The sequence below is a fragment of the Sciurus carolinensis genome, chromosome 15, assembly GCF_902686445.1.
Source record: "Sciurus carolinensis chromosome 15, mSciCar1.2, whole genome shotgun sequence".
Taxonomy (NCBI): Eukaryota; Metazoa; Chordata; class Mammalia; order Rodentia; family Sciuridae; genus Sciurus; species Sciurus carolinensis.
The window spans coordinates 9143396-9158157 of record NC_062227.1 but is presented as its reverse complement, the minus strand read 5'-3'; the positions used below and the strand labels follow the sequence as shown (position 1 = coordinate 9158157).

The 14762-nt window shown below is 40.6% G+C and overlaps 1 protein-coding gene across 1 annotated transcript in view; it reads right to left on the bottom strand.

The window, feature by feature from the left end:
- The window catches only part of Fam120a (family with sequence similarity 120A), a 101386-nt gene that overhangs the window by 79908 nt on the left and 6716 nt on the right, over window positions 1-14762 (bottom strand). Inside the window, 2 exon segments of the mRNA XM_047526475.1 lie at window positions 1786-1868; window positions 4358-4604. Of these exon segments, the coding sequence (XP_047382431.1) occupies window positions 1786-1868; window positions 4358-4604 (330 nt within the window).

Here is a 14762-nt window from a genome sequence, read left to right as displayed (position 1 = left end):
TCTTCAAAAAGTTTGGGAAAACACTCAATATTGACATTATAGATTGAGCTTGTTTTCTAGTAATTTTTCAAACTGCTCCTCACCTCTAACCTTGTGACCCATGAAGCAATACAAGCTTGCCTGAGACATGCTTATGGCCTGAGACCCTGAGAGTTTCTCACTCTTGCCCTCCAAAACAAAATAAAAATTCTAAGAAGTAAGCCTCCATCTGCTCGTCACAGTGACACACACTTGTAATTCAAGCCACTCAGGAGGCTAAGACAGGAGGATCCCATGTTCCAAGCTAGCCTGGGCACGTTCAGGAGACCCTCAACAACTTAGTGAGACCCTGACTCAAAAAAAAAAAAAAAAAAAAAAGCGTGGGCATACAGTTCAGTGGTAAAGTGCCCTGGGTTCAATCCCCAGTACCATAAAAGAGAAGTGAGCCTCCATGAGTGTCTCCACTGTGAAAGCACAATGCTTAACAGCTGCAGTGAGCACGGACGGGCCCAGCTCTCTGGAGTGCCAGTGATCAGACTGCACTCTCCCAGTCTGCAGGTCGATCATGGTACCAAGGAGAGCTTACAGTCAACACTTCCAACCCTATCACTTCACTCCTGAGAACATACAGGAGGGACTCTACTGCCCATAGCAAATAGAAAGTTTTTCTCCTTCAAGGACAAAAGAAAACAAGTGATTTCTAACAAGAGGGGGAAAAGGGCCAACTTTCAAACAGAAGTTGAAAACGGTTTGAACCAAAAACTATTAAAGTAAAACGGAGAACACTGCAGCACACCAATAAAAGATGAAAATGGAACAAGATGAAAGATGCTGCAGAGGAGTCTGCTTGAAACTTCAGGAATCAACAGTTAAGTATAAATCAAAATGCAGGAAGAAAAATTCCAATTTGAAGTTAACACCAATTAAATCTGTTTGTAGAGAGAGGGCCAGTCTGACAGAATTGAGAATTTCACAAGAAAGCACACCTGTGGAAACCATTCATTCTACCCTCCTTGCCTGACTAAGAAGCTCGTTTCAGAGCTAGAGCAGACTTAAAGTCCACATCCCTGTCTTCCTAACTCCCCAAGTCACAAAAGGTACTTGTCTCCAACAAGTGACAATTACAATCGCAGGAATCACTACGAGAGCAAGCTGAAGTGTCCTGGGACTCATACTAATTTCACTCATCACTATTATGCTCACATCAAACACACCGACCTCCTCACTTCAGAAAATCAGAATGAAGTACCTCTTGTCTCATGTTCAATTACTGTCACAAACAGGGAGAAAATTGAAAGAAAGGTAAGAAAATATACTGTTAATTTTTAAAACGTACAAACGAACCAATTCTCTAATGAATTTGGGCATTACACTATTTTATAACTACAAAAAACTGGTAAGAAAGCTATACAATTTCTCAAACCATGCTAAAAGACATTGATAAGTAGCAAATAACTACATTACCTGCTGAAAATTAATATTGTAAATAAAAAAATTAATACACAGAAACTTTAGCTCAAAGATTTCCTCCTACATAGGCACATGGAATTTCTCAAAGGGAATTTAGGGATTGATAAATTTACTAACATACAGGTGTTGGAAAGGGGGAAGAAAGGATAATTGTTTTTTTAAGGCTGCGCAGTTCCTGAGACCGAGGAAACATGACATTGCTAACTGCTATTTCCTTCTTCAATAAAGGATGTACCTTAACTTTTGCTTAAGGATGTTACTTTAACTTTTGCTTAAAGTAAAAGCAAAAGTTAGAGTTGATTGTTAAAGATGCTGGAAATCAAATGAAACCTGTACCTTCAGTGAGGCTAGCGGATGTTCTGGACCAAGTAAACTCCAATGAAAGGAAGCCAGATCTTCATCAGGTAGTATGTGATTTCCTGGAATATAAACATGAATAGCGTAAAATAGTAATAAATTACACGGAAATGTCTAAATCACTCACTGCATGTCTGCTTGTCAATATACCACCTGAAACTTCCAAAAAGAAAATGAGAATATTTCTTCACTTTTTAACACAAAGCAACATACAGCCAACTCAAGTACAATGTCAATTTCCAGTATAGTTGCAACAACATTCAAACTTAGGAATACAAAGAACTTTCCAGCACAGTGTTAAACAAATAACAATTTGCAAAAAGTCAGTCTGGTAACACCCTGATGCCAAATACCAACTAAATCCAAGTGTTCACCTTCTCATGAAACAGCTGTGGCTCAAAATTTTGTGAACTTAGGTACAACAGTCAAATGTGGAATCAGCACAATTCTAAAATCCTCCTTAGCAAGATTAAATGACAATGACTGCTGACCACCAGCCATGATTACGTGTGAGAAAGCACACCCTACAACACTCACATGTGCCAACTATCACTAGAGAGCTGTCAGTCACCAAATAAGAACAGCATTCAACTGAGAAACTGCATTTCTGAGGGAATACTCTACTTTCATAGTTGTGCTTAAATGCCCAATACACTACCATCTGTAAGTATCTAAATGCAATTTAAAAACAGTAATTTCCTAAGCAACTTTGATTTTTCTAACATGACTTAATCACCTCCACATTAAGACAGCAGATTCATTAATTAGCTACTAACAGAAAGCAAAACAAGCTGAGATCATTTGCAACATTGCTGCACCATAATATTCCAAACACAATAACCACATAAAACAGGTAATGAACTAGCAGGATGTCCAGCTAAACTGTTCAGACTGGCTGTGTCTTGTGTTGCTTCCTTCTGTTATTGGATTGCACAGAATTTTACTGTGAAATACAAAGTGTCAGACGTCTTTTGTGAGGATTCAAATTAAAAAAAATATTAAACCCCTTCTAACATCCACAGCAGGCTTTTTGAAAACAAGTTAAATACATGAACAACTATTCCATACAACTCCTAAAACAAAAACATATATGGCTTATGCTTTCTATTACAGAAGGAAAAAAATGAGTTTCTAAAATAGAAAAGCTCACTCAATTTAAATTTGCCTAAAACTTGCCTAAACTTTCTGAAGAGATTCCAAGACTTAAATTAATCTGATGAAATACTATTATTGTTTTCCATTTATTTCAAATTTCACAATTAGCTAGAAAAGTATAAGCTGATATTTATTACCTCCCAAAAAACATATTCAATTTTTCTTAAATAAGATATTAAAAGTATCTTTCACATTTCAAATTAGTTCAAGCATCCATAGTCTAAGAACATGCAATTTTCATATCCTTTGAAAGACAATTAATGTACAGAAGTCATTCTGCACAACTTAATGTGCTACCCACATACTCGCTTTTAACATCAAAGGAAGTATCCTTTCATATTTTAATATTTGAAAATATACTTAGAAGTTTTAAACCTTCAAATCCCAAAAGTCACAAGCTCTCTAAAAAATTACATTTGAAATTAGATCCACATAAACAAACTTGTGAAATCAGAATTTCGTTGATTGGCTGTTACATAATAATACTTAAAACTGCTTTGGGAATCTTTCTGACAACTTGGAATTTCTATAAATTCTGCAATGTAATTTCCCCCTCAAGCAGGCTGGGATTAGGCGGCTAACCTCTATAGAATACAAACTAAAAGACCATGCAATTTCCAAAAGGGTCTCTCCCATGTGCCCAAAAAAGCCCCAACTCCCATCAGAATTAGAAAGTCTAATCACAAGAGTGCCTCACTCCTAAACATACTTATATTTGGAAACAATTATTACACACTCAGCAAATCAGAGCTGGCTATTAAAGTAGCATGAGACACGCACACAGGAAGCAAGAGAAAGTAGTTGACAAAAGAGAAAAGTAAGAAAATAACTACACAAAGCTGACACAAAGTCAAAGATAGAAATATTACCTCTTGGAAACTTATTAAGTAAAAGAAATTAATGTATTTCATACTTTATTAATTATAGCATAAAGAGTTCCCACAAAGAAATTTTAATTTATACGTTTACTTAATTTTTGTTTTTCCTTTTAAAATGTTTTCAAGTAGTGAGTATCCTAAAGATGATGGAGAAACATAACAGTGCTACCTCCGTGGCATATTTTCTTCTATTATTAACATAATTTATGCTAAAGTCTTAAATGCCTAACATTCATAGTAGGCATACATTAACACCTGTAATTAAGAAATGTTATTTTTCCAAAACTTTTGAGTTTATTCACAAAGTAAGTTTTCATCCTGGATACAACAGTATGTAAATGAATTCTTAAGAACAAAAACAGCCCATTGTCAGTAGTGCCAAAAAATATGAAGTAAAGAATGCTAAGGAAGAGCCTATTTATTGGAACTTTTAAGATATACAACCAAATCATTTCAGTACTGAAATATTTCAAAAATCAGTATGCTCACAGTATATTTTTTCACAATGTTCCACCTACCTAACAGAGCAGCAAAAATAGGAAAACGATTTGGGTTCAGGTCCAGTTGCTTGGCAACTTCATGCATCAGATATTGGCTTGTTGTGAGACTTTTCCCGTTGCGGCTCAGCTTCAGGGCATGGGCGCTGAAGTAGTAGGGGATGTTGCACAGTGCATAATCAGAATCATACGCCACCAAGCCATGGAAACCGTTCTCTCGGCAGAAACCAATCACTTCTTGATGGTGATCCTCAATGCTCTGTGCAACCTGAGCAGAGGAGAAGAAAACTTCATCAGATGTATGGTAAAACTTTGGCAGCATGCTCAGGAGCAGACATGTTTGTACAGAAGCTGGAAAATTACAGACTGTCCAAAAAAGTCAAATAGTCAAAAAGTCCTTAATAACAATATATAGTTCCAATAGAAAATCTCAGTGGGAAATCAGATTCAAGTAACCTCCTTGTCAGTAACTTATGATCCCAATCTAGACTACAAATTAATTTTCCATTCTTGTGAAGTTCAAAGATCACCTTGCCTGAAAATATGCAAAGACCCATGATACTATTTTGAAGAAATTAAGAGAGGGAAACAGAATGATGGAAGATAAAAAGGGAGGAAAACAGAATAGAAGATGACAAAAAGTCATTTGCCTCCCATGCAAACAAAACAATTTCTTCAAAATAAATCAAATGTGTCAGACAGGGACAATAATCAGAACCGTTTTTAAAAGAAACAAAGGCCGAGTATTATCCCTCACCTAGCTCTCAATCACTGTCATTTTAGTGATGAAAAATGCAAGCCAAATCGTCTTTATTTCCACTGAATTCTCACCATGAAGCATACATATGCCAGTTCAAATTTCTAGGACACCAAGGAGGAAAGATAGAAGCAATGCCTTGAAAAGCAGAAAGTCCTCTAGAATCTCCATAGTCCCAGAAATAAACCCCAAAACTCTGAAAAGAAATGTTCTCCTAAAATATTTCAAGTCCAAGGCCATTGATTTCTTTTCTGTTATTTCTTATACTCATTTTTCCAACTAAAATCCTGGAAGGTTTTTTTGTTTCTATAATAGATAAGACACTTTAAAGGACAAAATCTTACACTAAATCAGGTGATTCAGTTAACAATGGAAAATTAACTCTCTACAGAGCCTTAGTGAAGGAACACGTGTGCTCTTAACCTAAAATGTCCAAAGCATGACTGTACTAAATAAAAAATTAAACTCAAAACCAACTTACAGAATTTGACAGTGACACAACCAGCAGCTAACAGAGTAATTGAACATCACAGAACATTTCCATCGTGTCTGAAAATTCCATGGGACAGCACTCAGTCTCAGTTCTCAGTGACTTTCATAACAAAAGTAGTGACCAAATCTTGCTGAAATGTTGGCTGTAATGAAATCTCACTGAGAGGCAAAGAAAGCCTATTGGAAGATCCTTATTTAAAGAAAGAACAACCTCCTGAGTTCTCTTCCTTGGAATAGGAGAATGCTGTTTTACCCCTAAATCTAAAATCATTGTACACCAGCTATGACAGAAAAGTATAGCTTAAAAAATTCTAAAATCAGGCCAGTTTTGTTCTCTCACTTCCACAAATGGTAATCTCTGAGTCCAAGTTATTTACCTCAAATCATTTTATTACACATATCTTTGTATTTAGAATGGTGTTTTAAAGTATTTTTAAATCACTAGAAATCACTATTTTCCAAATATCTTTAATAGTAAGTCTGTACACTCTATAAAGAGGCCCTAAAATGAGAGGAGACAGTGAGTCACCACTCCCACTTCTCCTTCCAGGAGTTCTAGAGAAGACAGATGACCACTTGTTCTCAGATCCACGCACCTTGCACCTTTCATACAGAACGAAAACACGGGAGTAAGCATATTCCTTATTTATATCTGTAAGGTGGTTTATTAGCACCCTTCCTCCAAGAAACTGAGTCTGAAAGCAGATCCACCTCCATGCTGAGGGAGTCCAGATGCCCATGGCTTGTCTCCCAGTTGCTCACTCTCTGTAGTCTTGGGGCTTGGATAGAGAATGTCCACAGGTGCTGTACCAGAATAAGATGAAGCCTTCTAACACAGAGTGGCTTTCCAATTAAGACCTGAAGAAAGAGGAAGCCCTGAGGAAGCCTTCTAACACAGAGTGGCTTTCCAATTAAGACCTGAAGAAAGAGGAAGCCCTGAGTGGAGACTTGTCCACACAGATCTGGGGCAAGTGCAATGACCCAGAAGTGGGTACGCACATTCCCAGCAGAGCCACACAATGAACTCCACCTGGGATCAAGAGTGAATGATAGAGATGAAATCTAAGAGTTGGCAGAGGTCAAGTCTAACCCATCACTTTCAAATAATGCTGTGAGCACTATAAAACGGTGACAATATATCTCAAGAGCTGTAAAACACTCATACTCTTTGACCCAGTAACCCCACTCCAGGAAATAGAGCCTAAAAAACCAAACCACCAAATAAAAACCTCAGAAGCATAAAAATGGTCACAGTAACTTCTATAGGAAAAAGGCAAATTAACATTATGGAGATAGGCACATACTGTGACTATAGTGCATTACGGAGAAACTTAGGGGAAATGTCACAATAAAATATTAAATCATTTCAGAATACAAAATGGTGACTGTACTGAATGAAAAATTAAACTCAAAATCAACTTCCAGCTGTACCAAAATTGGATGATGTATGTACAGCTATGTAAAACTGTATTTATGGCACCAGTCTATAAAGGGAAAAGCAAAACCAATGGAGTTGTATCAGGGTGACAAAATTATGCTTAAAAAGTTTCAGGAAAAAAAAAAAAACTAATAAAAAGCTGATGAAGTCCTATTAGAAAGCACACTCACCGTCTACAGCACTTCGGGCAGTCTCTTACAGACCTGGCTCTCCAGGAGAGACAAGGACCACAATGCATGCATCCTTATACCACCTGACACAGAGTAAAAAGTGAAAGTAGTAAAAACTGTCACATTTTTGTGGGTCCCTGAAGATTTATTAAAGATTAATAAGATATACTCTTTTGGTAAAGACAGAAATCCAGTAGAACCTTATTAAAGGAAAATGGTATAGATCTCTCCAGAGTCACCTCCTTTCCCCACACAGAATGTCTTGTTCATTCAGAACATTCAATTTCAGATTGACATTCAAAAGCAAAGTGCACAGACCATTAAAAAGTCACTACAACTTTAATTTGCAAATGATTAACAACACCTTAATCCTCCCCAAAAGCACACACTGCATGAAATAAACAGCTGACTATGAGACCTAATGTTCTGGAACAAAAGATAAAGGAGCTACTCCCAAGAAGGCAGGCATCCAACCTACCTCAAAGGTGAGAGCCTGCCCACTCTGGCCTCCCCTCTTCTTTCCATCTCAATCTTGTGAGTCACAGCCACCAAGAAGTGTGGAAATGTCTGGGTTCCAGTTCAGACTCCATACCCAACCTCCAGATAACCTGCCCAACCACCAACGTAAAGCCTGACAGCTCCAAAGATCCTTCAACTTTTGAGAACTCATACGTTCCTACCCCTGTTAGAACTCATTAGGCCTTCTCTGAGAAGATGCAACTCAATGGGACATTAAAAACCACAGGGTAGGGCTGGGGTGTAGCTCAGCAGTAAAGCATATTTAGCATGTACAAGGCCCTGGGTCCAATCCGCAGCACCAAAAACAAAGAAAACAAAAACCCCCACAAGGATAACAACAGGTTAACCTTCTCTCTCTCTCTCTCTTCTTTTTTTTTTTTTTTTTTTTTTTTTTTTTTTTTTTTTGCAGCGCTGGGAATTGATCCGAGGGCCTTGTGCTTGCAATGCAAGCACTCTACCAACTGAGCTATCTCCCCAGTTCAAGGTTAACCTTCTCAAAGGGTGAATAATGGAGTTTGCTTCAGCAGTTATTCAATTAAAGAGGGAAAAAGATCCATAAAAGAAAGTCACAAAAAGCATGAAGAAAAAAGTTAAAAGTTGACAGCCCAGAGGTGTGGGGACAAGGTGGGGCCAAGATGACTCTCTGCATTTGTCAAAACTCAAACAACTGTTCATCACAAAGAATGAAACTTGTATGCAAATTTAAAAACAAACCAACCATGAAGTGGGGTTGCCAAGAGGGAACAGACTGACGAATATATCTAACTACATTATAAAGTCTATGAAAAAACGTCACTGAAAAAGGAGGGAAGGGGAAGCCTGGGTGACTGGAAAGCCATGGGGGACTACAAGCCCTAGGGCCAGACAAACACCCAACTCTGCCTGGCAAGTGTCTCATGCCAGAACCTGGCAGAGGAAGGTACAGAGGGGCAGAGGCAGTGCTGGGACAGCATGGAGATGCTGGTGAGAACTGGCAGGCGAGCCGGGAGAGACGGAAACAAGGGTGGAGCTGCTGTAGGCCCTGGGGACCTGCAGGCCGCCCTGGGCCCAGGACTGTGCTGGAACCATGAGACCTGAGGCATCTTGTAGGGCCAGAGGTAAGAAGAGCCCCCATACCAAAGGACAGTGTGTGTCCCAGGGCAACGTGACAGAGCTGCAGAGACCTTTACGACGCAGGCGACAAGGTGGCAATGTTGACTGGATCACAGTCCCAGACAAACAAATTATGACCTACATGCTGATTAAATAAAGGAAGGGGGAAAAAGGGACAAATTTTCCCTATAGAAGAATTCAAATAATGCATAATCCCTTCCAGAACAGAAGCAGTTTAATCCCATCGCCCCCCTCAACCGCCCCAGCCGAATGTGGGCCAGACTCTGCCTGCCTCCAAAGGAGGATACCACAAATAAGCAAGGGGATGCTCCCGAGGGCCAGGGAGAGTACCCTAACCAGCTGATCCTGCAGTGTCAAGAAGGGACCACCCCCCCCCCCCCCGGGGCTATTCTACCCCCAAACTCCTCAAAGGGTCATGACCACAAGAAGCTGAATTTTTTGAGACAGGATCAAACCAGCAACTTGCTGGGGTTGGCCTGGAATTTGTGATCCTCCTGCCTTAGCCTTTCCCCCCAGCCACTGGGATTACAGGGGTGTCACCAGGCCCAGCTAGTAAAACGGACTTGGATTGGCGCTGCCTCACTCGTGGAAAGCCCAGGTCAGTGAACACTGAGACCATCTGCCACATTATTAGTGGTGTAAGCTCAGAACTCCTGTCCACATCCAGAGGAGCATCCACTTCAGCTGGGGCGGAGTGAGGAGAAGCCAGGATCCCACACAAGGCTCCAGTTTGGGACAGCCCGCAGCCTCTTCCTCCCACCATCCACTCCCCAAGAAAGGATAGGCACAGTTAGTGCTAAAAAGTTTAAGCAGCAGCAGAATGTCCAATTTTTGGACCCAAGGAAATTCATTATATTTAGTTTAAGATAATAATTTTATGCTACTATAAATTACCACAGAATACTGGGTGAACCTTTTTATCAACAGTTTTAAATGTCATTATTTTAAAAAGACAGAAACATCAAATCTCCTATTTTACAAGGAATAATGGCTAAAAATTTCCCAACCTTACTTGACAAGTACAATTATTTGTCAATTCTGAAAAGTGATAATGGGAACAACCCTGTCTAAGTAAAACAGCCCCGTTGTGACTCCTAATCTTCAGGGAAGACACTGCTACAATGAGGTTACGACTCTGGTACCAGGTGGGTGTCCACTGCCTACTTAATACTTTCCGTACTTCCACTTCTTCATCTGTAAAAGTAACAGTAGTCCTCTCCCTCACAGTGTAGCTACACAGTACATGCAAACAGCTCCGTCACTCTTAGTACCTCACACTTGATACATGTCAGTTACTATCTTTTAAGGAAGCTAGATGAAACAGGTTTCTTGATACTTTTCACCAGGGCTTGTCATAGATTTTCCAACACAAGGAACAACACCCATGTGGCTTTTCCTCTGAACAATTTCACACTAGCTCCAAAAACAAAATGACTTATCCTCCAGACAGCTGCCTAAGTTAGGAGACATAAATTAACCTGATCATAAGAGGATGTAAGTTGACCTCAGTTCTTTTGCTCACAAAACAAACAAACAATCAAACAAACAAAAACAGGCTTTGACCTTTATTCAACTGCACTCTAATCAACAGGTATTAGGTGGTAAAACTCAACTCTCAGGCTTCTGTTCTCTACTGCGATCCAACTAGTGAATGAGAATAGAAAAGTCACTCGGGTGTGATGGGAGACGTTTGTGGCTGCTCACTTTAAAAGGGCAATCAAATGCTAGGGCACACATCACAGTGTCTCTAAAGAGAACCCTCTCCCCTTGGGAAACCTGAAGTCAGAGCTGAACAATCCTAACTCATAGACCTTGTTTGCTGCATAAAAGCTAAATGCACTGATCTTTAAAGCAAGGAAAAGCATTTCTCTTAAAATAAGGGCACAGCATGTGAAAAGATGCTCAACCTCACTAGTCATTAAGAAAAGGCAACCAAAACCCCAAGACAGCACCTCGTACTCTTTAGGGTGATTACCACCCCAAAACTTAATTTAAAAACAGGTAATAAGAAGTGTTGGTAAGCATGTGGTGAAAATGGAACTCTTGGTCATCGAGGGTGGGAAAGTAAAAGGCTATGGAACTACTGTGGCAAATGACATGGTAGTTCCCCATGAGGTAAACACTCACCCTAGGATCCAGTATTCCACTTCCGGGCTGAAAGCATGGTCTCAAAAAGATGACTGCACACCCATGTGCACAACAGCACTGATCAACAATCACAGAAAAGTGGAAGAGACCCAAGGATCCGTCTACACATGAATGGATAGGCAGACTGTGGCTATCCTTACCATGGAATATTACTCAGTCTTAAAAAACACGAAATTCTGACACATGCTACAACATGGAAAAAACCCTGAGGATGCTACAAAAGGAACATAAGCCAGTCACAAAAGGACAAAAGCTATGTGATCCCATTATACAAGGTCCCTGGCAGAGTCAGAGGGGAGAGTGGTAGTTGCAGGGGCTGTTGCTTAATGGCGAAGTTTCAGTTCAGGAAGAAGGAAACATTGTAGGGTGTGGGCAGTCTGGCTGGTGACGTGGTGGGGTCTGTACAACACCATGAATGTACCTGATCCCTCTGAAATGAATGCTTAAAAATGGCTAAGATGGGAAACTATATTATGCCTATTTTGCCACCATTTTAAAAAATAGGAAGGGTACTGTCTCCCACTCTTCTCAGAAAGCTTCTCTTTTCGGCTATAACCTGGCTCTAAGACATAACTTCCTACTTATCAAAACATACAAGTTTTATTTTCCCTTTGGATAATGACAATCAGCATGCATGCCTGGGATCATGTGTCCCAGTCTGTATCTAAGGGTGAGGTGCTTTTCATTTCCAATCCCTTCATCAGATTGCTTGTGGTGTGACTGCAGTCTGGTTCAATGCTTATTCAATAATAAACCTACTGCCTTTCCCTTCTAAAAAAAAATTAGGGGAGCAGATGTCATAAAAGAAATGCAAATTAAACTTCATAAACTTTAAAATTAAAAAAGATAAAAGAAGGAATTCTTATATTTGTAACCTATTTAAAATAGCTTGCTAATTTAATCTCCTAATGACTCAGCTAAATCATAGTGAGATTATTTGTGTTTAAGATTTCACTCCAGGCTGTGTGTGGCAGTGCAAGCTAGCAGTCCCAGCTACTCAGAGAGGATGAGGCAGGAGAGCCTGAGCCCAGGAGTCTGAGATTGGACTAGGCAACACAGTGAGACCCTGTCTCAAAAGATTAATAATAATATAAATGAAATTTAATACAAAATTCTAAATTCTAGTCTACATTTAATTTCCAGAATTCAGAAACAGGAACATCAGACTGATTTAACGTATTGCTGGAAAATGTCATCCCCCGGTTCGGTGAAGCCACGTGTCATGCTCTCAGCAAATATGCTCTGGTTCCAAAGACCATCCCACGTACTTCAGGCCTGTGAAGGGTCAACCCTCCAGTTACTGCCCCAACTTAACTGGTAAAATGCCAATAACGAGGTCAATCCATTCTGTCTCCCAAAGCTGACTTATTCCTGAGACAACTGAGAAATGCCAAAGTGACTAGGGCACAAAAGTGCCACCTCTAAGCTGCCGATCCTTCAGTGCTGCACTGTAGAGGACCGTCACTTGCTGTGACAGCTCCACACTCAATCAGGATATCAGGAGATGGCAGGAGATGGCAGCAGCTGGCCTTCGCAGTCCTGCCTTTCTGCCTGCCACTCGCCGCCACTCGCCCCCTAAGAAGGATAAAAGGCTTATCAAAGACAAAACCTCTGCACCAGGTGGCCAAGCCGCACCTCTGAAGTCAGCCCGGATTCTGGACTTGAAATCCTCCACTTCCTGCCATCACACTGCCCTGTGTGAGGGGCTACAGTGCAGGACACTTGTTCGACAAACACTGTTTGAACACCTGTTACACACCAGGTATTGTTCTAAGACTAGACAACAGGCAAGGTCTGCATGGGGCTTACTTCCTCAGGTAAACATAAAAAAAGGCAAAAGTGAAATAAACGATGAGCTATAAAAGAAATTCAGAGAATTTAAGAATATTTTTATCTGAACTCTGATTCACTTAATTCTATTTAAAAATTTTTGTCTATAAATCCATTAAACAGTCCAGTTGTTCAAATTCTAAAATATCTCTTCTTCACTTTACATGGTATTTGACATGTACCCTATGGTTGACAGCTTACTGAGGTTGGAATGTGTAGTATGTGTTAATTAGCTTCTTTCCAAAAACATAAATTTCAGAAAATTAAAATAAAGAGCAATGTGGGTCTAAAAATAGTTTAGGGATAAGGGTGCACAAATGTGTGTGTTTTAATTTAGAAAATTATAGTGCTTGCCTTGCAAGCACAGGCTCTGGGTTCAATTTCCAGCACCGCAAAAATAATGATAATAATAATAATAATAATAAGTTGGCCAGGCACAGTGGTACATGCCTATATTTCCAGAGGCTCTGGAGGCTGAGGCAGAAGGATCTCAAGTAAAGCCAGCCTCAGCAACTTAGCAAGGCCCAAGCAACTTAGAGAGATCCTGTCTCAAAATAAAAAAATAAAAAGGGCTGGGGATGTGACTCAGTGGTTAAGCACCCTGGGTTCAATCCCAGGTATTAAAAAAAAAAAAAAAAAAAAAAAAAAAAAAGATGTACTGTTTGTTTTCTAGTGTAATTGGCTTTCTGAAGATCCCAGGTTTAGAATTCTTTGACTTGCCCACACCAGGATTTCCTTGTCTTGGCACTGCTGATATTTTGGACCAGATAATTTGGGGCTGGAGGGCTGTTCTATGCATTGCAAAATGCTTAGCAGCACCCGGGGACTCTACCCAATGCCTACAGTTAACAGCCCTTACTCCCCAGCTATAATAAACAAAAATGCCACCAGACATTGCCAAATGTCTCATCTGTCAACCTCAGTTGAGAACCACTAATAGACCTTCAGAGATATTGTTTTATGGCATCAAAGAAAGTTCTAGACATTAACACGGAAAAAATGATTTAAATGCCACCCTCAACCCCACCACCAGACCTCTTCCTGAAGGTTTCCCTCTTTTCTATTCTGTTCACCTCCCATACCTCAGGAGTGACAGGCACTCAAAGCATTTATCAAAAGGAGAATTAATCACCTGAGAAACAAGTTAAAAAAAAAAAAGAAGACTATAAGAAATTTATGACAACAAAATAAATCTTAAGTTTTGGTCATTGATCCAGATGTTGAAAGAAAATAACAAGAATATTCTGGCTATATAGTGGATGACGCCTACACTAAACCCGCTGGGGACCCATGCGGGGTGAAACACGACCCCTTTCCTCAGGCAGCTTACAGTTTAGTGGGGGAGGAAAGCAAGCAGGTCACAGAAGACCGACACCCACTGCACACGGAGGCTGCGAGCGGTTCTGGCACACCCCGCCCCAATCCCAAGGGACTTCGAGGGGGAAGCTGACGTTTGAGGTGGGCTCTAAAGTATGACTCAAGTTCTGACAAACCAAAGTCGAGCATTAGTTAGAAACAAGGATACCACATAAGCAGAGGCTGGAAGCATTTTAGAAGCAGAGAAATTATGAAACATGAGTCAGGGCGCGATGGGTTCCGTTACAGGTGTCCACACGACTCGACAGGCGCTGGCCTCCCTGCAAACGCAGGGCCTGCTCTGCCAGGGTGCCCGCAAGGCTGCCTGGAGTGGAGCTCCGCTGAGGTCGTGTGGGGATGTTGGAAGTGAGGAAGGCCACGGGGGAGGGAGACAGTGGAGCGGCACTGGCAGGACACATCCCTACTGCGGGACCCACGGGGTGGGGGCTGAATTGGCAAGATGACTCTGGGTAGCGGGGAACTTACTCCAATATGAACGGCCATGAGGTTCAGACCAGTCAGGGCTGAAGGTGAAACCAGAGACTGGGGGAGGGAATAGTGACAGCAAGTGGAGACTGCGGGGAAGGCCAGCGTAGGAACAAG